Source organism: Vulpes vulpes, chromosome 9, assembly GCF_048418805.1.
Source record: "Vulpes vulpes isolate BD-2025 chromosome 9, VulVul3, whole genome shotgun sequence".
Lineage (NCBI taxonomy): Eukaryota > Metazoa > Chordata > Mammalia > Carnivora > Canidae > Vulpes > Vulpes vulpes.
The window spans coordinates 7116689-7137496 of NC_132788.1; the positions used below are offsets into that span (position 1 = coordinate 7116689).

General features: G+C 50.1%; 1 protein-coding gene across 4 annotated transcripts in view; it reads right to left on the reverse strand.

Moving 5' to 3' along the window:
- Positions 1 to 9842: 9842 nt before the first annotated feature.
- Positions 9843 to 20808, reverse strand: part of NEU2 (neuraminidase 2) — an 83314-nt gene continuing 72348 nt past the window's right edge. For 2 of the 4 annotated variants that reach the window (XM_072719152.1, XM_072719154.1), the window contains 2 exons: positions 13780 to 13984; positions 9843 to 12648 (listed from right to left, as the gene is read on the reverse strand). In XM_072719152.1, the coding sequence (XP_072575253.1) occupies positions 11713 to 12648; positions 13780 to 13980 (1137 nt within the window). In that variant the 5' untranslated portion in view covers positions 13981 to 13984 and the 3' untranslated portion in view covers positions 9843 to 11712. Of the gene's footprint in view, positions 12649 to 13779; positions 14413 to 18947; positions 19155 to 20808 lie in introns of those variants that run through there. The other 2 variants (XM_072719153.1, XM_026006232.2) reach the window with 2 other exon arrangements.

A 20808-nucleotide genomic window follows, 5' to 3' on the forward strand; every position in this document is an offset into this window, starting at 1 on the left:
ACCTAAAATGGGTCAGATTGGGAGCCTTGTGACTCCCCACCACCAGGGGGAGCCTCCAACTCTTGCCTCTATCCTTGGGTTCCGTGTGACTCTGTGCAGAGGCTGTCACTTTCCTGTTCCCATGGCAACGGTGCCCTCAGGGATGGAGGCGATTTCCCAAGGGCCGGAGGGCTCCGGAGTCCATCACTGCGCTCGAGGATTTCCCTCCAACACCGAGGCCTGGCAGCGCACAGCCCTCCCCTTGCCAGGAAATGAAATAGACCCGAACTGCAACCAGGAGCATGGGGCTCGATTGGGGGAAGAATTGGGTAAAGAAGAAAATCACATCCACAAAAATGACTTGGGTCTTTTGCTAAGATTGTGAACATATTCAAAATACAGTGGTAAATTAGAAAAAAAAAAAAAAAAGAAAGACTAACATCAGGAAACCAATTTGAGACTACAGTATGAATCCAACTATGGAAAAGAAAAAGTTATCCTGGGAAATCACCAAATAACGGAGAGTGCTGAGTTAGATAGCATGTCCACGAGCAATCTTTTTCCTCCTTCTACTTTCCCGGATTTCCTTTATGGCCACACACTACTTTTATGGAATAAAAATTAAATAAACAAAAAGACAACTGGAGTCCCAGAAGATGCTGGTGAAATCTTTCAGGACAGCCTGGCTCTATTGGGAGGGCTGGTTACATCCCAGGAGATCCCTGGCACCCAGCCCTCTGGATTCATAAGGAAGAGATGGACTTTTTTCTTTAATCTTTTCTTTTTTTTCAGGGAAAAAATAATATTGCATGTAGTCAAAAAATTCAACGAAAGTAAGTGTTCCTGCCAGACCCCCAGACCCATTGCCCCAGGGCCAGCATTTTTATATTCTTGCAAAACTTTCTATGCTTGTGCAAGCATAATTTTGCAAGGCCTCATTTTTTTTAAACCTTGCTGTACAGCTTACTTTTTTCACTTCACAATATTTCTGACCTTTTCGCGGAGCTTGTGTCTATCTACCACATTCTTTTAAAAGTCAGCATGCTATTACGTGCCATAGCATCACGCATTGCGCCAATCTCCTACTGGTGGACACTGAGATTGTTTCCAACGTTTGCTCTTACAGACCAGAGTCAGCGTTTCTGCCAGATAGGGTCCTTGCAGGGTGATGAGGGTCCAAAGGCTCTGCCCATTTCTTGTTGGGTTAATGATGCCGTATTGTCTTCTAAAGAGGTCACACCAGTCAACATACCTATCGCGTATGAGAATCGGGGCTTCGTATTTCCTCCAGCCCGGAGGGGTGATTCTGGTGTCCCACTTTAAGTGACATGAAATAACTTTCGAAATGAAATAACTACTTATGAAATAGGTACTTATTTATTTCATACCTACTTATGAAATAACTTTTTAACAACAGTTCTTGGTGACTTACATTCCAAAAGGCTTCTTGACTTTCATCACAGGATTCATTTAAATATGAACTGTCCCCTTGCATTTACAGTATAATTTGGATTTTAAAATACTTGCATGCTCCCTCTCCCAGAAAGCTGCCTGAGTGTGTTTCCTGTACTGAGTGCGAACATGTGAAAGGCTGGCCAACGGCCTCGGAGGCCCTCATGGCTTTGCATCTTCGTGGCACCGAGCCACATCTTGTGCGTAAAGCAAAGTACTCAGTGACCACCTTCATGTAACCACATGGACACCGCAAGCACCCCTTCCTGGCTCTCGGCCCCCAGAGTCAGATTTGCCGAACTCTGGAGCCAGCAACTCTTGGGCTCTGAGCCAAGACACAGGCCAGCACCGGTCAGCCTGCGGAGGCCACCCGGCTGCCGCTGACACGTGCTGGGGAGGCCACCTTCTGCCTCTGTGGTGGCCCCGCGCACTCCCCGACCCTCCCTCGGCTGTGGCCTGCTCCTGCATTCATTTCCCAAGTGCATTTTCTGCCAACAGCCACTGGCTTTCCACGGCGATTACATGTCAACTCCTTGCCAGCCTCTTGCTCTGTTCCTCTTCCTCTTTGCCTCCACAGCCAGCAGTTCTCCTAACTAAGGCACCAAAGCAAAAAGCAAAACCGTGCTGTTGGTTCCAGCTCCATTCCCATCAGGATCTTCTGGCCACTGTCATCTTGTGACCTTTCCCCTGCGTGGCCGTTCCTGGGTGTCAGGGAGGCCCTGGATCTGCCTACTGCACCCCTGCTTGCCGATGGGCCTCTCAAGGTGTGTGAACGTCGCCTCTGAATTGTCCCCCACGCCGACACTGCCTTCCCCCACGGCATCACCTCTCCCCGGGGCTGGGCCGGCCTCCAGGCTGCTGGAAGCCTGGTCTTTTTCTGGCCCTCCTGCGGAGTATGGTCCCTCCTCTTGGCGCCGGCCCCCCTCAGGAGGCACAACATTGCCTGCTCTTGGCTCAGAGAGGGAAACATCAGGACTGGCACCTCTCCTACCCCTTCATTAGATCATCACCTCCTGACCCTCGAGGGTGCAACATCCGGCCCACGGTGCTGTGGGTGCTGTGTAGTATGTGCCTTGGTCAGCTCAGCTGCTGCAACAAAATAGCACAGACTCGAGGGCTTCAACAATAGATGTTTTCTCACAGCTCTGCAGGCTGCAAGCCCAAGACCAGGGTGTCAGGGTGGTCGAGTTCTATTGAGGACCTGGCTTGCAGATGGCTGCCTACTTGCTGGCTCCCTACATGGCTTTCCTTCTTACGCATACACAGCAGCAGAAGGGGGAGGAGGGGGAGAGCGATTTCTCTCTTCCTTTTCTTTAAAAGTTTTTAATAAACATTTTATTTATTTATTTGACAGAGAGAGCACAAGCAGGGGGAACAGCAGACAGAGGGAGAGGCAGAGGGAGAAACAGGCTCCCCATTGAGCAGGGAGCCCGATGCGGAGCTCGATCCCAGGACCCTGGAATTGTGACCTGAGTCAAAGGCAGATGTTCAACTGACTGAGCCATCCAAGCACCTCTCTTCTTCTTATAAGACTACCAACCCTATAGGATTAGGACCCCATCCTTATGAACTCATTAACTTAATTACCTCCTAAAAACCCTATCTCTAAATATAGTTACACTGGGGGGTTCGGGCTTCAATATGTGATCTTGGAGGGGAAATGATGTGGTCCACAGCAGTACTGACTAAATATTTGCTGAATTATAACAGAAGCTAATATCTATCAGCTACTAAGTGTGAAACACTGTGCTAAGCTCTTGGCATGAACTGCCTCATTCAATCCTCACAATACCCCATAAGGATGTTTTATTATTATCTCCATTTTACTGGCAAAGAGATCAAGAACCAGAAATATTAAATAAATAATTCATCTTCATGTTAGTGGCAGATCTGAGATTCTTGCTCATGTCTGCTTGACCGTATAATTGCAATGAGACCCGAATTCTGTGCTGGACTCTGGAATTCTAAGGCCAGCGCCTTTGCCCATTCACCTAAATACTCCCCTGCATTGTCTCTGGAAGCCTCCTGGGCCCCCATTGTTGGAAGTGGCACAGATAAAGGAGTAGCTGAGTTCCTGGCATGGGTGCTGGTCCCCTGCCCACAAGACTTGCAGAATTAAAAGAGGTTCCTGGTGGAACAGAGCATGGTTCTCACCCTCCCTTCCCCACCATCATACTCACAGCCCCCATCACCGGCCACTGTCCACCCTTGACACCTCTCCCCCCCTCCTCACACTACCCCTCCACGAAAGCCTTCAGCCATGCTCCTCCCTCGATGGGGTGCTGACCTTCACCAGAGAAGACCCCTAACAGGCAGCTTAGGCTGGACAAGCCCACAGGTCCCAACCTGCATGGCGGCTGGGCTCTTGCGGACATGCCCTCTGTCTCGTTGCACTGGCTGCCATATCAGAGCCTGCATTTTCCCGTTGGCCTTCCTCACCTCCCCATGCTCCACAGACCTCACCCAGAAGCCAGAAGCCATCAAAAAATAAACCCCTCACTTTTCTGCAGTGGACTGGTCTCCTAGGCCACCTTCAAATGCATCTACATTGGCCTCCATGCCCACTGTTCTGGGTTCCCGCATCACCTTGCTGGGACAGCTGCTGAAGCCACCCTGACCCCCTTGGATTTCCTCCCTCTCCATCCCCCTACCCCTCACAAGGAAACTTAAGAATTTTCCTTCTTAAAAAAAAATCAGCAACACCCCTCCCTGCCTTCGCTGTTCATGTTAAAGGCCAATTAAAAGGAAATCTCTCAGGGTGCCTGGGTGGCTCAGTGGGTTAAACCTCTGACTGTTGATGTCAGCTAAGGTCATGATCTCAGGGTCCTGGGATGGAGCCCTGCATTGGGCTCCACACTCAGTGCAGAGTCTGCTTGGGATTCTCTCTCTCCCTCTCCATCTGCCCCTACCCCTGCTGGCGCTATCTCTAGATAAATAGTAAATAAATAATACTTTTTAAAAAAGGGAATCTCTTAGGAGGGCCTGGACACCCCCCGGCCAGTCCAACAACTCCCTTCTCCCAACATTCTTGCTGTGATGTGACACCTTTCTGGAATTCTGACTGCATCCCAAGTTCTTGGCTTTCCTCCCTCCCACCCTGTCTCATCTCACCTTCTGATATATGGCCCTTTCCCCCACCTTTGTTCCTGGCCTTCTCTTTTGTCTATCTCGTGCTGTCCCAGGGCACTTTCCCCACTATGGCTTCCAAATCTGCCTTCCTAGCCCTGACCTCTTTCCTGTGCCCCCTCCACACTTCCCGTTGCCCGGGTAATTATCCTATGGACACTTGAGCCCTACCTCACCTGAGTTTTCCAGTTTTACACTGAAGGCCTGTTCTTCCACATGGTTACCTATCTGGACCACTGTTACCCAACCAACCACCCAGTCTCCCAAGCCAGAATTCAGGTGACATCTTCATCCCCACACCCTCCCACCACCCACATTTGATGAGTCACCCAGCTATAGAACCCTCTGGAATCTACTTCCTTCGATGCAGCCTCTCTGGTCCCAGCTTCATTCACCCTTGTGAATGAAGGACTTTTGAAAGGGACTGTCCCTTCAGTCACACCACTGCCTTCAAAACCCCCCCCCCCCACTCTGTCCTCCAAATTTCTACCAGGATCTCTTTCTGAAACACAAAACTGATTCAGCCTCTCATTCAGGTCAGATTCCCTGATGCCTTCCTTTTATCATAGGATGAAAGGCAAGCTCCCCAGCAGGTTATACTAAGCCATTTAAGACGGGTGAGGGACGCCTGGGTGGCTCAATGGTTGAGTGTCTGCCTTTGGCTCAGGTTGTGATCCCGGAGTCCTGGGATCAAGTCCTGCATCAGGGGACTCCCTGAAGGGAGCCTGCTCCTCCCTCTGCCTATGTCTCTGCCTCTCTCTCTTTGTCTCTCATGAATAAATAAATAAAATCTTTAAAAAATATATGAATTAAATACTGTTATTGTAACTTGACTCTTTATATATATATCCTTATAGCAGGGAACATGGCCTCCTTCCTCCCCGGCTTGCACTCTGGGTTGGGACTTCTTGCCCTGTGTTGACATTTGTTCTTGCTTAAACTCCTCTCCAGCCCTCATTCTCCTTTGGCCAGGCAGGAAAAGGGTAGACTCAGGAACCTGACCTCCTGGCTTGGCCACTCAGCAGCTAGATCATAGCACTAAGACTATAGTTAAGTGGCTTCATCTCTCTGCCTCAGTTTCTTCCTCTGTAAAATGAGGATGGTAATAGTAACCTGCCTCACAGGATGGTGGTGAGGACTAGGAGTGAACACCTACGAAGGGCTTAGAATAATGCCTGGCACACAGGCCCCAAGAGACATTTGCTTTCCTTATGCCATCAGCTCGGTGCCTAGCACATGATGAGCACCCAATAAATGTTTCCTGGATGGATTAAAGAAGTATAAGTAGTTAGCACATGGGAGGTTTGGTTCTCACTGGAAACCAAGTGGCCCTGGTGTTCCAAAACCACACTCTCATTGAAAGATCTAGAAAGAAGAAATGTGCTATTCCCGGGGAAATAACACGATTTGGGTAACAAGACTGAGCACCTGCTGACCCAGAGCCTCTGTGGGCAGAAAGGAGGGCCTGTGTGCTCAACCAGTGACCCTTTGGGGCCGAAGAAAAAGGAAAGGAACTGGCAGTGGTCAGGATCCCACTTGCTTTTGCTGGGATCCTTAAGCTTCTGGTCCAGGGTAGTGGGAGGGAGGTGAGGAGGCATCCAGGAGCCTGTGGGCAAGTCACCCCACCTCCCCAGGCTTCTAGTCCACTCTCATCAGATGAACAAAGACCAGAGAATATTCAGGGAGGGCCCTTCTGACCTCTGTGATTCTAGAATTTTCTGTATGTGTGCTTACCACTGATCTTTAACATAGATTATAAACCACATAAGGGAGAGAACAGGAACCATGGCTTATAAATTAAGGTATGAACGCATAACTTAATCCATTTTCCTAGGAGCTCAGGTGTTTAAAAATATAAAAGAAGAACGCCATTTTAATTAATAATGTAGAGTTGTACTTTATATTTGAAAACAACACATTTCAAGAGATTTCAAATGTTTACCTTTGACTCCATAATTCCTTTTAAAGGATTCAGTATTTTAGGATTAGTATTTATTTATTATTATTTATTTATTTATTTATTTATTTATTTATTTATTATTTATTTAGTATAGTATTTATTTATTAGTATTATTTTAGGATTAATATTTTAGTATTTAAAGGATTAAAGTATTAAAAGTATTAAAGGATTCAGTATTTTGAATAAAGGATTATTCAAAATAATCACAGATAAGGACCAAGATTTACTCACAAAGATGTTCATTTCAGTGTTTGTATAACAGCAAAAAAAAAAGGAAAAGCAACTTCAATTTTCAATAATACAGGAATGATTACATAATTCATGGTATGTTTCTTTGACATATTATCTTTTGCAAGAATATAACATGGAGGAGAGGCTTCAGATGTAATGTCAAGTGGGGAGAAGAAGCATCATCCCACATTGATTCTGCAGCATGATCTCAGCAAATTTCACAGAGAAAAAAAACATAAGAAAATATGCCTCTGCTTAGTGGGATTACGGGTGGGTTCTTTTTTTTTTTTTTTTTAAGATTTTATTTATTTATTTGAGAGACAGAGAATGAGAGAGAGAGAGCACGAGGGGTTTTTCTTTTCCTTTTTTTTTTTTTTTTTTTTTTTTTTTAAGATTTTATTTATTTGAGAAAGAGAATGAACCAGGGGGAAGGGCAGAGGCAGAGGGAGAAGCAGGCAGGAAGCCTGATGCGGGGCTCAATGTGAGGCTCAAAGTGGGGTTCGATCCCAGGACTCCAGGATCATGACCTGAGCCGAAGGCAGACGCTTAACCGACTGAGTCACCCAGGCGCCCCTACGGGTGGTTTTTTCCTACTTCCTTGTACTTCCAAATGTTCAGCATCTATTCCGTTAAAACCCTCTCCTAAAAACAGTACAAAAATGGAATTTGAAAAAGAAACACCTTGCCAAAAGTACAGTCAGCTTTCTCACCTTTTGAGCAGTGTGATTAAAGTAACACATTTAAATCCTGGATTCCTTCCTTTCTTCTTCACGGGATGGGGATTTGTGCGGGCGGCGGTGTGGTCCCAGCGCTGAAACCTCACAACGCAGAGCAGGGGCGTGGAGCACTGAGCTCTCCTGCCTCCCCTCCCTTCCCCAGGCCTTGCTGCCTTCTTAGAACAGCCCAGCTGGGGAGCCGCAGGCCGGCGCTGCCTCCCGAGCTGCCATCCACCCCCCCCTTCCCCCGGTGCCTGGTGAGGCCATGCCAGGGAGGGAGGCAGGGTGTCCCGTGCTAAGGGCACAGGCTGCAGAGACAGGCCACGCAGAACTCCACGTCCCCGAACCTCATCATACAGACCACTTCATACTTCTTGGATGGTCAGACAGGGACAACAGGGACAACTCAGAACACATGTGGGGACAGTGGTCACGGCTCGGAAACACGGTTGCTCTCCTGGCCCTGCCACTGGCTGTGTGGCCTTGAGGATGTCATTGGACCTCATGGGACCTGCTTTCATCCCCCCTCAACTGAGGAGGCTTGACATAAAAGACGTCAAGTTCACTTCCATCTCTACAGGCTAACATTTTGCATGTCGCTACAGGTGGCCTTACCTCTAAGAATGGACAAGTTCTAGTTATTTTCGGTGGCTGCCGTGTTGCCCTGGTTAATCTCACTGTACAGGGAGAAGGTGTCTCCTGAGAGGGGCAGATCTTTTCTATCAAAACCACTGGGTTTGGCAGACCAGCCCGCCTACCTTCTCTGCAGGGCCAGGCTCTGGGCCTTCCAAGGCGACCACCCTGGACGTGTCCCATGCCCTCTCCTCTCCCAGGCCTCACCAGGCGAGACAAGGGGCTGCTGGAACTGTGTATCAATCTGTGGGTATATGTGTGTCTCCATGGACACAAATTATAGTAAAAATTCAATTTCACTAAATGTACTAAATGTATCCTGGATTGGATCCTAGAACAGAAAAAGGACGTTAGTAGAAACACTGGTGAAATCCGAATAGAGTCTAGAGTGTAGTTAATAGTAGTGTACCAACGTTAATCTCTTAGTTTTGACAAATGTACCACGGTTACATAAGATGTTAACATCAGGGGAAACTGGGTGTGGGGTATACGGGAACACTCCATACTATCTTTGCAACTTTTCTGTAAATCTGAAATGATTCTCCCCCAAAAAAGTTTATTATAAAAATTCAGTTCCAACATTTTACAACCCAATATAATATATTGATTTTGGAGGTTTAACTAGCAAATCTGCTATTCAGTTCAACTTTCATATTTTTTACCATGGTACCGCGTACCTACGGTAAGGTACACAAATCTGGTGTACAACTCCTTGAATTTGCACATATGGATTTGACCTCCTAACCAGCACCAGATCAAACAATAGAATGGTTCCAGCACCCAGAAGATTCTAGCTCTCTGAATAGTTCGCCTCCACCAGAAATAGCCACTTTCCCAACTTATACACCATAGATTTGTTTTGCCTCTACTCGAATTTCAAATAAATATAGTCATTAAGTATGTAGTCTTTTGAATCTGGCTTCTTTCACTCAATATATAATGTTTGGAAAACCATCCATGCTATTGTGTGCAGTGGTAGTTTATTCTTTTATTATTGTGAAATATTCCATTGTGTGAATATTGCCCAATCCAGATATCCATTCTGTTTTTGACTGATGTTTGGATTGTTTCCACTTTGGGACTCTTAGAAATGAAGTTGCCCTAAACCTTCTTATATGTGTCCTTGGCACCTTTACGCACTCATTTCTCTTAGATGCGTACTGCAGAGCGGATGAGCTGGGTCATAGCGTATCTGCATGCTCAGTGTTAGCAGATACTACCAAACAGCTTTCCAAAGTGGTCACACCAGTTACACTTCCTCCAGAAACACACGAGAGCTCTGCTTGCTTCACATCCTTGCCGATACTTGCTGTTGTCAATCTTTTTCATTGTAATCATTCTAGTCGGTATCTCATGGTTTTAATTTGCATTTCTCCTATGATCATGTGTTTACCAGCCTTTATGATAACCTCTTTTGTGGAGTGCCTGTTCAAGCACTTCACCCATTTTTATTGTATTGTTTTTCTTTTTCTTATTGGTTTGTAGGAGCTCTTTATATGTTCTGGATATGTAATGTTTGGAAAACATGTTATCTAACACGTATCTAACATGTTAGATACCATGTTATGAGCACCTTCTCCCCATCTATGGCTTTTATTTTCACTCTCTTAGTGGTATTTTTCAATGAGTAGATCAGTTCATCTTTAACCAAATCAACTGTTGCTTTTTTCACCCAAATCAGAAGACTTTAATATTTGTATACATTTAGAAGTAGAAGGAACTTTAGAGATCTGTGCCAGTGGCTCTTTTTTTTTTAAAGATTTTAATTATTTATTCATGAGAGACACAGAAAGAGGCAGAGACACAGGCAGAGGGAGAAGCAGGCTCCCTGTGATTTGGATCATATACTATCTGGCCACCCTACCTCTAAATCTCTTAACAATGTGCTGCCCCTGGCCTGCATGCTTGTGCCCTCACTTTCCTGACTAGGCCTCTGGCCTCTGTATAGCTAAATTTGCAGGATTCAGAAGACAGCAGGTGGCATCCCCAAAGCAGTGGGGCTTACTTTCCACCCCAGCAATAACCAGGCCCTATTTCCTTATCCTTCCAGTGGATTTCATAAAACCACACACAGAGAGGTAGCACCCAGACAGGACACCAGTGCTGGGGAAACACACCCAGAACAAAAGCCACACTTCCAGCTCCCTGCACTGTAAAAATTCCATTTAACCACTGCCTGGCTACCTGGAGACATGGCTCAACTGCAAGAACCCATGACTGTTGTCATTGATCCCTGCTATCAAACTATTAGATTGATCCAATCAGTAGGAGGGGCTCTGATGGGGTCAGGGGGCGAGGCCACTCTTCCACTGGGACATGTGACAAAGGCTCCTGAAGACCCCAGAGGTCAGAGAAGTGTCAGTCCCCTTCACCTAGGGTTCCCCTCTCGGATTATCACCCTCATGACAACCAGGGAGCGGTCTTCTTGCTGCCATTTCTATACAGCAAGGACTCCACAGGCTCAGCACCCTTCCCCTCTCTCTTCGCCTCCACAGGGTGGCATTCCTGTCACCACAAGGACTGAATGCCCCAGAGCAGCTCTGTGTCACCGATGCACATCCAACAGCCCAGCCCCTCTTACCCTCTTTGTTCTTTGGAATTATCTGATTCATCTGAATTTCATTCCCACCTTTGGCCACATCACCTGTTCCAAAATCACTTATGATGCCTGTAGGGGATTGAAGGGTGGCCCCAAAAGATAAATCCATGTCCTAACCTCAGTGAATGTGACATTATTGGGAAGAGTCTTTGCAAATATAATTGAGTGGAGGGTTATCCTGGGTTATCTGGCTGTGCCCTAAATCCAACGACAGGTGTCCTTGTAAGAGACAGAAGCGAAAGCACAGGAGAAGGGAAGAAAACTATTCATAGATAGAGGCGTTAAGGGAAGGTGGGTAGCCATGAGTGGAGGTCACCAGACGCTGGAAGGGCAAAGAAGGTTCTCCCCTAGGGCCTTCGGAGGGAGTATCATCCTGCTGACACTTCGATTTTGGATTTCTAGCCTCTAAACTGTCAGGGAATAAATTCTTGTTGTTTCAAGCCACCAAAGTTGTACTGATTTGTTACGGGAGCCCCGGGAAACTAACACAATGACTCAGATTGGCTTAATTTTCCTAGCCCTGCCCTACCTCCCTGCAAAGCTGTCTCCTGTGCGGCTGCTCGAAGGCATCACTGAGAACACACGAGCACACGTGTGCACATATGCACACGCACACACACGCCCCTCTGCTAATTCGCATCCTTGTCCCAGCCTCTCCCCAGGAACATAAGGAGCATTTACCCAGAGGAAACGGCCTGGACCCCGTCACTTAGCAAGCCCCGCACACGCGGGGGCCGGCAGCAGGCGGCCTGGGCCTTGCGGAGCGCCGGATCTCCGCACCGGCCCGTCCAGGGGCCGAGCCTTCCTGGGAAGCCAGGCTCCCTCAGCCTGTGGGCCGAGAGTGGAATCCCCTAGAGGGACCATCAGAGGAGGAGGAGGACCAGCCGGGAGGAATCCCCACGTGCTTCCGCTAGGGAAGCGGCCTCCCCGGGTGAGGGAGACCCAGGGAAACCGGAAAACCAGAGGCAAAGGCCCGAGCCTATCAGCCGGAGTCCTTCCTGGTGCCACGCGACGGCTCACGGCGACACAAACTCAGCGGGGAAGGCTTGTTTCAGGGTGAACATGAGGAAGACGACCTCTTCGTAGTGGTCCGACTCGTAGAGGCAGCCGAACTGGGGCGAGCCGTCGGGGCCGGCGCCCAGGGCCTGCAGGTCGGAGTAGGCGCAGCCGCCGGCCGCCAGCAGGACGGGCTCGGACCAGGCCTCGCGGCCCGGGCGCCGGTGGAGGTAGGCGCCCAGGTCGGCCCTGTGCTGCGGGTCGGTCGGGTGAGTGTAGAGCAGCCACTGGTCGCAGGCTCCTGAGCCCGCGTGGGGGTTCGGGAAACTGACGACGCTCCCTTGGCAGCCGTGGGGAGGCTCCACGAGCTCCTTCACCGCCTGGGCCTCCGGGAAGTCGAGCCCCTCGTTGGTGCTCTCGGCCTGGACCCTGGCCCCGAGCGGGCTTCTGGCATTCAGGTATACCACCCTCCGCCCCGCAGCCCCGACTTCAGCCACCTGGCACTCCAGGGTGTCCTGGGCCACAAAGTTTCCCCTCTCCCACGTGTGCCCGTGGTCGTGGCTGACGAAGCAGAAGGCGAACGGGGAAGGCCTCGGGAGGGAGCGGAGGTTCCGGTAAGCATAGGCGGGCACCACCAGACTCTGGGCCTCGTTGTGCAGCTGCAGACAGTGCCCCGGGCCCACCGCAAAAGTGGCCCATTCCTTGTGGGCTGCGCCGATGGCAGGGCCAGTGAGGTCCCTGGCAGGGCTCCAGGACCTGCCGTGGTCAGTGCTGGTGACCTGGCACAGCCGTGTCACATTGACCCTCGTATGCAACTGGTGGTGCTCGGAGACCTGCCCGGGGATGGCAATGAAGAAGAGGAAGACGGTTCCTGTCTTCTCGTCGTACAAGGGGCTTGGGTTCATGGACCGGTGGCCCTCCAGCTGGGCTTGGGCCACCACCTCCTGAGCGTGCCACTGAATGCGAGGAGACAGGAAGGAGGAGGAGAACAATTTTGAAATGGTCAATGCCAGTGCCAGGAACGGCAGCGTGGGGAGAGGTGGTCTATCTCAGGGGGTAAAAATCAAAGGTCACCAAGAAAAGCTCTCCGTGCAGCACTCATTCATCTGCACGATGCCTCTCCAGAGCGGTGGGAGCCAGGGCCCCCCTCACCCCCTCCAAGGCAGCGCCCTCCTCATTTGAAGAGCAACAGACATTACAGAGCTCCTGCAGTGTGCTAGACCCCAGCATACAAAGATGATTCAGACATGAGCCGTTCCCAGCTTCATCTTGGTTCCCCCGACTCACCAGCCCAGTCCAGCGTCCCATTCTGGACAGGCAAAGCCCTGGAATTACCACAATAGTCTCTCCAATGGTGAATGATTCTAGGGGCAGATACTGTGCCAAGAGCATGATGTCTGCTGTGTCATCTAATGTAACCCTTAACTCCTGGGGGACAACTTACTTGCTCGGTCTCAAGTCCAGAGAATGAGAGGCTTAGGCAGGGTAGATAAGTAGCCCAAGACCATCCTCCTGGTAAGGGACAGAATCAGGACTTGAATCCAAGTCCACCTGCTTCAAACCCCGTGCTCTGGATAGCTGCTGTGTAATAACGGCCACAAGGTCATCACAATAATAATATTAATCCCTTCAAATGTGATAAACCAGCCTTGGGTGTCTTCATCAAAATTAACTGCTTGGTCTACATGCTGGAACCTCAAGACACAAGCAGTCACTCCAACCTTCACTCTGCTCCCCAGGTTAAATTTTACTAAAAGGATATAACCCCCCAGTTAGGTGATACTAAACTCCTCCTCCCTCAGGTTTTCAGGGATGTAGGAAGCTTTCCAAACATCAGTTTCCTGACCGACTTGTCCCATCATGCAATAAAGCAGATGCGGCCCGGCCAACTGGACTTGTTCATGGTGACCCTGTGTGAGATCTAGGTGATCACCTGAGGACACCTTCTCTGCCCCACCCCGATAGGTTTCTGGGTCCCTCTCGCGATTCAGTGTATCCTGTCCCTCTGTTCCCCAGACCTCGGCCATCTAAGGATGGAATGGTCCCTGTACTCCCAGAGGAGTACTTGCAGCCTCACCTTACCTTACCTGGACGTGGTGGGTGGATGCGTCATAGCTCCCTCTGCGCAGGACAATCAGCTCTGCGTGCTCATCCTTCTTGCTCATCCGCTTTTCTGCAAAGGCCAGCAGTGTCTTCTGTTGAGGCAGGTAGAGCAGAGCGGGGATTCTGTAGGCATGGGCTCCTGACTGGAACACTTTCTCCTTCTGCAGGACAGGGCAGGATGCCATGGGGCTTGGGAGTGGGCACAGGATAAGAAGATGAGTCTCTTGAAGTCACATCCTGAGATGGAGCACAGCCATCCTCCCAGGCAGGCGCTGCTCACCTTACAGGCAAGCCACTTGATGTTGGGGTGGCCTGTCCTCCTGCCACATGGGGCTCATCCCCTTTTACTACATTCCAGCAACCTATCAATCTTGCACATGCCCTCCCATGGAATTTGGCAGCAGTCTGTCCATGAGACATCGGAGAGAAGATATTCAGAAAAAGAGTATTTTGCGCTATATTTTTATTATAAATTAATAAACTTTCTTACGACAGATTTGTGATCATCTTCAACTGCCTTTTCCAAACCCAGCTCATCAATCAAATGCTAAACCCTGGGTAGGAAAGGAGCGCTTGCCGAGTGGTGCTCTGCAGCTGTCCAACTGCCAGAAAATGACACATGGGAGGTTTTTTTTATAACTGCAGAGCCCTAGAAAGTTGCCTTAGAAAAAAGAAAAAAAAAAAAAAAGGTGGGAAAAAAAGCCTTGATTCTCAAGGCTCTCCTCCCCAGGCTGCCTGAAGTTAAGGCCCAGCTGTACCCACCATGTCGCTCCACCCCTGGGGCAGGGAGAGGGTGCTGGGAATTGAAGAGAGAGGCTCCTGACAGCTCACGTGGGCTGCAAGGGTCTTCTGGACATACAAGAAAACAAAAATTAAAAATAAGTATTTGAACAAAAAGGGTAGGGGAGGGCTGGAGATTACTTGCCAACTGTGGGCGACAGTGGTCTCTGGACTGGGCCACCTGGTCCCCCTTCAGGGTGACTTACTCCCTGTTTCAGGGAGTGCGGGCTGCAGAGCAGATGGCTCACAGCTGTCAGCGATGAGGAGGAGGGACGGGACTGCCAGCAGCTGAAAAGAACCAAGGTCATACCCCAGGAAGGGCTGCATCTGATGATGAACCTGCCCAGAATATGAAGACTTGGCTCCTACCTGGGCTGCAGGGCCGGCCCAGCTCTGGGGCTCCCCTGGGCTCAGCTGAGGCTTCCCAGAGACTCCCTCTGCCCCATTCTACTGCCCTCCCCTCCCTTACACTGAGCTGACCCCAGGAGGTGCCCCCATAACCTTCCTGTCCTGGCTCCAGAGCCTGTTTCCTGGGAAGCCCTGCCTGCAACAGGCCTTTGGAGAAGGGAAGTGGAAAGTGGGGTGTGCAGCAGGAGGCACACAGCCTCTCCTCCGTATACCCTTCCTACTGCTTGCATCTTTTCCCACCGTGTACGTGGATTATCTATTTAAAACTTAATTTAATGTTTTGGTGAAATCAGTGCAATCTAATCAGTGTTTTATTCATTCCATGATGAATATTATTGTTAGGCCAGTATAAGAAGGACCAATGCTGCATAAGGTAAAAAATGTGTGATCGCCTAAATGTGGATGGAAGGACCAGGTCTTCGTGGCAAGATCTAGATCCGCAAACTGGAATCCAAGAACACAGAGGTTAGTAGACGTAAGGGTGATGGCTGGGTTGGAACTTTGTTATGAAATGTAGATGGGAAAGAAATCAAGTATGATTAAAAATAAAAATGAGGTGATGCCTGGGTGGCTCAGCATTTGAGCATCTGCCTTTGGCTGGGGTCTTGATCCTGGAGTCCTGGGATCGAGTCCCGCATCGGGCCCCCGACAAGGAGCCTGCTTCTCCCCCTGCCTGTGTCTCTGCCTCTCTCTGTGTGTCTCTCTTGACTAAAATATTTAAAAAAAAATTAAAAACAAAAAACCCAAAAACGAAATGGGGAACAAAGAGGCAGTGTTAACAGTGTTCTCTAGAAAATTGATCATCGGTTTATTTAAACTCTTGGGTACTTATCTAGGAGTGGGGTGGCTGGGTCATACCGTACTTCCATGTTTAACTTTTTGAGCAGCTGCCAGACTGTTTCTACATCAGCTGCAACATTTTACATTCTCCCCAGCCATGAAGAAAGGTTCCAAACTCTCCACGTCAACACTGGCTTATTGTGCCTTTTTGATAACAGCCATCCTACGGGTGTGAAGTGGCATCTCGCTGTGGTTTTGATTTGCGTTTCCAGATGACTAACGCTATGGAGCCTGTGCTCACTGACCAACAGCGTTGGATGTTCGCCTGGAGGCAATGGGAAGATTTCAAATTTGTTTAGGCAAGGGAGTGATCTAACCTGATTCATTTTTTAGGAAGTCCCTCTTTTGGCTCCAGGGAACGGGTAGGGGTGGGGAGGGGGAGAAGAAGATGAATCTGTTGCAAGCTCCCCCGTAAAATAAACTAAAAGCCTGGATGAAACAGAGACAGAACAATTGCAAGAGGAGCCGGGCTCTTAGAAATGGGGAGGCAGCAAAATTAATAGAATTTGGAGGGCAAACTAGGGAGGAGCTGCGAATGCCCAGCTGAAAGTATTCTGCATTGATTTCCATAGCGTCTGTCACTATTTTCCAGATTCCCTCCTTAGACACTGCTCCCCATCGGGGTGGGGACAAAGGTACCCATTTGCACAGCAAACCTTTATCGTGTTCCTACTTTGTGCCCTGGATTGTTCTAGAAACTCAGGATACTCTGTGAATCAAAGAAAGATCCATAGACTCAGGGAATTTGTAGCGAGGATGGGAAATTAAGTTTATTGTCAAATACCAAATAGTGCTCACTAGGACCAAGACCCGTCTGCGCCCTGGACAGGGATGACCTTATCTGACCTCACAAATGCCCTGCCCTCTGAAAACCTTGGGGCTGAGAGGCATGCCCCCCTGGAAGAGAGGCTGGCGTGCAGGGAGGCGGCTGTGGACATGTGCTAACCCAGTCCCACTCGGGCTGCTTGTCTAAGTATTTGTCCCATGTGTGTTTACAGCCAAAGCAGGCACAGGAGGGCAGGTGCAGAGGAAAAGGAACCTCTGTGTGAGCTCAGGGCTCCTCTCTATTCTCAGCAACTTAGCACCAGCTCAAACTGGCTCACCTGCTGACAACACCATCCCCAAATGCCTTCATAATCGTCATAACCAACACTTACATGGCTTTTACGAGGGGCTAGCACTCTTCTAAGTGCTCTACTACATTTTCCAAAATTTTTTTGTAAATCGTATTTATAAATTTTAATGTTTACACCACCAATTACACAGTCATTCATTTAATACCCATGACACCTCCCATAAGATAGACACTATTTTAATCTCATTGTGCAGATGAGGAAACTGAGCTCACTAACACTCGAGTGTCAGAGCTGGGACTTTTTTTTTTTTTTTAAGATTTTATTTATTCATGAGAGACACAGACAGAGAGGCACAGACACAGGCATAGGGAGAAGCAGGCTTCATGCAGGGGACCCGATGCGGGACTCGATCCTGGGATTCCAGGATCAGGCCCTGGGCTGAAGGCAGGCACTAAACCGCTGAGCCACCCAGGGATCCCCAGAGCTGGGACTTAAGCCACTTCTAACCCCTGGCTAAGTACTGCCTCTGGGAGGAGTTCTGGAAAAATGCCATCTTCCCACACGTCGTTACATTTCTGGTGGTGCTGGAGCACCTCGTGTAGGTAGCTGACCCACCTGGGCCCAGCCCTGGCTCCCACCGCGGCAGCGGCTTGAGACCAAACGGCGGAAAGAGAACTGAACTAGGACTCAAAAAATCGGATTCCAGTCCTAGGTCTCCTCTTTGTACATCTTTGGGCAAGAACCTGCGTCCCTGGTTTCCGTCTCCCCACCTAGCAAGGAGGGAGCTGCAGGTGACCCTGCAGGGTGGGGGCTGACTCCTTGGGGGATGGGTGGGCAGGAGTCTCAGCACAAGCCAACCCCAGGTGCCAGCATCCAGGCGGTCAGCGGGGTGATGATGTCAGGTGGAACCACGAGAAACCACCATTTCATAGGTCAGAAATGGTCGAATAGCAGCAGTTTCAGCTGGTCCCACCTCAAGTGACCAGCAGCTGACATGGCTTGTGGTCTTGTGGGGCCCCGGCCCAGAGCGAAGCATCTTACACGAGGAAGCTCGCTTCTCCCCGCCCGGCCCACGACGCTGGCTTTAGTGCTGCATCTCAGATGTGGGGCAGCTGAGAAGTGGGTCAGGAAGGCAGGAGGTGACCGCCCTGAGTGGGTGGCAGGGATGCATAGGTGTGAGCCCGGAGCTGCCCAATTCCAGAACCCACACCCCTGACCACTGGGCTCTCCCCCCCCGGCAAGACCTGCAGCTGAGTCTCAGATCAGAAAAGCAGGTGCTCCTGCCTGCCCCCTCTCTCCTGTTGGGAGCACGGCCTCACGCGTCCCTTGCAGATCCAGAGGCCTCCACGTGCCCACTTCAGACAGATGCTCTGGCAACTTGCAGATTTGCATTAAGCCCCTTGTCTGTGCCAGGCAACAGATGAACAGATAAGCCCTGGCCCCCGCCCTCCAGGCACCATAACAAGTGAGAACCAATCATGCTGGGGAGGGAGAAAGAGGCACACTTGGCAGCTTTTCTGAGAGAAACAGCCTTCATTCTTGGGGCTAGCTTTGGGGGGAATGTTCACCCATCGGCTACCACGTTGAAATGCCACCTCTCCGGAGAACGGGCAGCTGCCTGCATCTGACCTGCTGACAGCACCAGCGAAGCAGGCATGGGGGGCAACACGCCTGAAGCTTGGGCTGCTTCCTTTCCCCAAGAAAACCCCACTTCCAACGGGCTCAACAACTCCTCTTGGGGCCAGTGCCTTGCTGGCATTCCCACCCCGGCTGAGAGGAGCTTTCTTGATTCCCAGGCCAGTACAGGACCACTGGGCCGCCTCCTGGAAGGTCAGACCAGCAGCAGTAACTTGAGAGCAGAATTCAGAGTTTTCCTGAGCTGACCAACCGGAGCCTTCTCCACATCCTTCCCCACTGAGCAGGTGCTGTGGGCACCCCAAGAAGAGAGTGGGTGTCCTGACAGGGGGTTGAGGGCGATGAGCCATCACGCTCTTTGGAACTGCCACGTCTAAGACATCCCCAGCATTGCTCCATCACTCCCTAATTACCTCGTACAGAAGAGCTCTTGTTTATGTTAACAAAGGAACAGGTGGGTCGATTCCAAGAGAAGCTGTTTGTCAGGCCGAGTGTTCCAAGTCGGATCCTGGCACCTGGGTGGGAAGTCAGGGTGTGTGGCAGCGGCAGTGGGAACCCAGCTTCTAGAAGCACAGTGGGGCTCCTGCATTCCGCCCAGCTTGCCTCAAGTCACGGGGCCCTCCTCTATCATGCCAGTGCCTATATACATCTAAGGGAGGCCCCGACTCCTGCCACCCACTCATCTGCCAACGTGCTCCAGGGCGAAGCCCATGTAGAAGCCCAGCCTTGGCCCAGTTAGGACGCTGGTACTCATTAACCAGCAGGAAGTCTGTCCAGTTCTCTACACAGTCATGGTGAATCAGAATGAGCCAAGGGCAGCCTGAGTCAGGCTTGCTTCTTAAATGGACGCAGTGAACAAAATGTGTGCACAGCTGGGAAGAAGCTTCCCCGGGGGCCTGGCACAATCTGGAAGTACAGAGAGGGCAAGAGCAAGGGCTAGAGCCATGCAGGACTCGGCTCCTTTCCTGCCAGGGCCAGCTGGGTAAGGAGGGCAAACTTCCTTAACCTCTTGGACCCCGGCTTCCTCCGCTGAAAAATGGGAGAAACAATATCCCAGTGGACTCCCAAGCTGCATGAGAGCGGGGACGATACGCCTCGTCTGCTACCACAGCCCAGTATGGAGAGCAGTTTCTGGAACATCGTTGGTGCTCCGTCAGTGCTCACCAACTGAGTGAATGGACAGGGCTCCCTTTCCAGGCAGGGCCAGTGCCCTGAAGTCATACAAGATAAACCCACTGAAAATCTTTTTTTTTAAAGTGATTTTTAAAAAATTTTTATTTATTTACTCATGAGAGACACAGAGAGGCAGAGTCACAGGCAGAGGGAGAAGCAGGCTCCATGCAGGGAGCCCGTCGCAGGGCTCGATCCCGGGTCTCTAGAATCACACCCTGGGCTGAAGGCGGGTGTCAAACCGCTGAGCCACCCGGGCTGCCCCATTGAAAATCTCTTAACCTAGCATCTGGCTCATGCCAGGGACTCTAGATGCTGGTACCTGGCCAAGTGCCCTGTTCTTCTGCATCCACCAGAACCAAGCCCACGGCTCCATAGGCCGGAGTTCATTCCCAGGAGGGTGAGACCTTCGCTGGCACACAGCCAGACCATACAGGGCTTCCTTGGCTTATGATGGGGTTATGTCCCGACAAACCCATCATAAGTTGAAAATGCATTTAATACCCCTAACCTACCGAACATCATAGCTTGGCCCAGCCCCCCTTAAATGTGCTCAGAACACTGGCATTACCCTGCAGGTTGGGCTAATCATCTGACACAAAACCTATTTTACAACAAACTGTTGATCATCTCCCGTAATGTTCTGAACACCGTGCTGGAAGCTACAGGCAGAGCTGCTGTGTGGGCACAGCACGGTCGTCAGTGTATCTGTCGTTGACCTTGGCTGACCAGCATCCCGAGGGAGGATCACCTGCACACCGCTAGCCCAGGATGAGAGCCAAATTCCAAACTCCATGTATGGTTTTTACTGAATGTGTGTGGCTTTCACACCATCCTAATGTTGAAAAATCCTAAGTTGAACCATCGTAAATTGGGGACCACCTGTGTAATCCACCTTACCCCAGTCCTTCAGACAGTGTGGGTGAAGCTGAATGAGCTGGAAAGATCAAAATGCAGTCCAACTCAGTTCCAAGTGCACTTCCTGTGATAGGGAAGTCTTCCTAATGTGAGGGTGAGGGAGGTCTTCCTAATGTGTCCTCTTTCCCTCCACTGGACAAAGTCCTTTCAAAGTACCTTCAGCTCCAGACGGATCTGGTTGCTCAG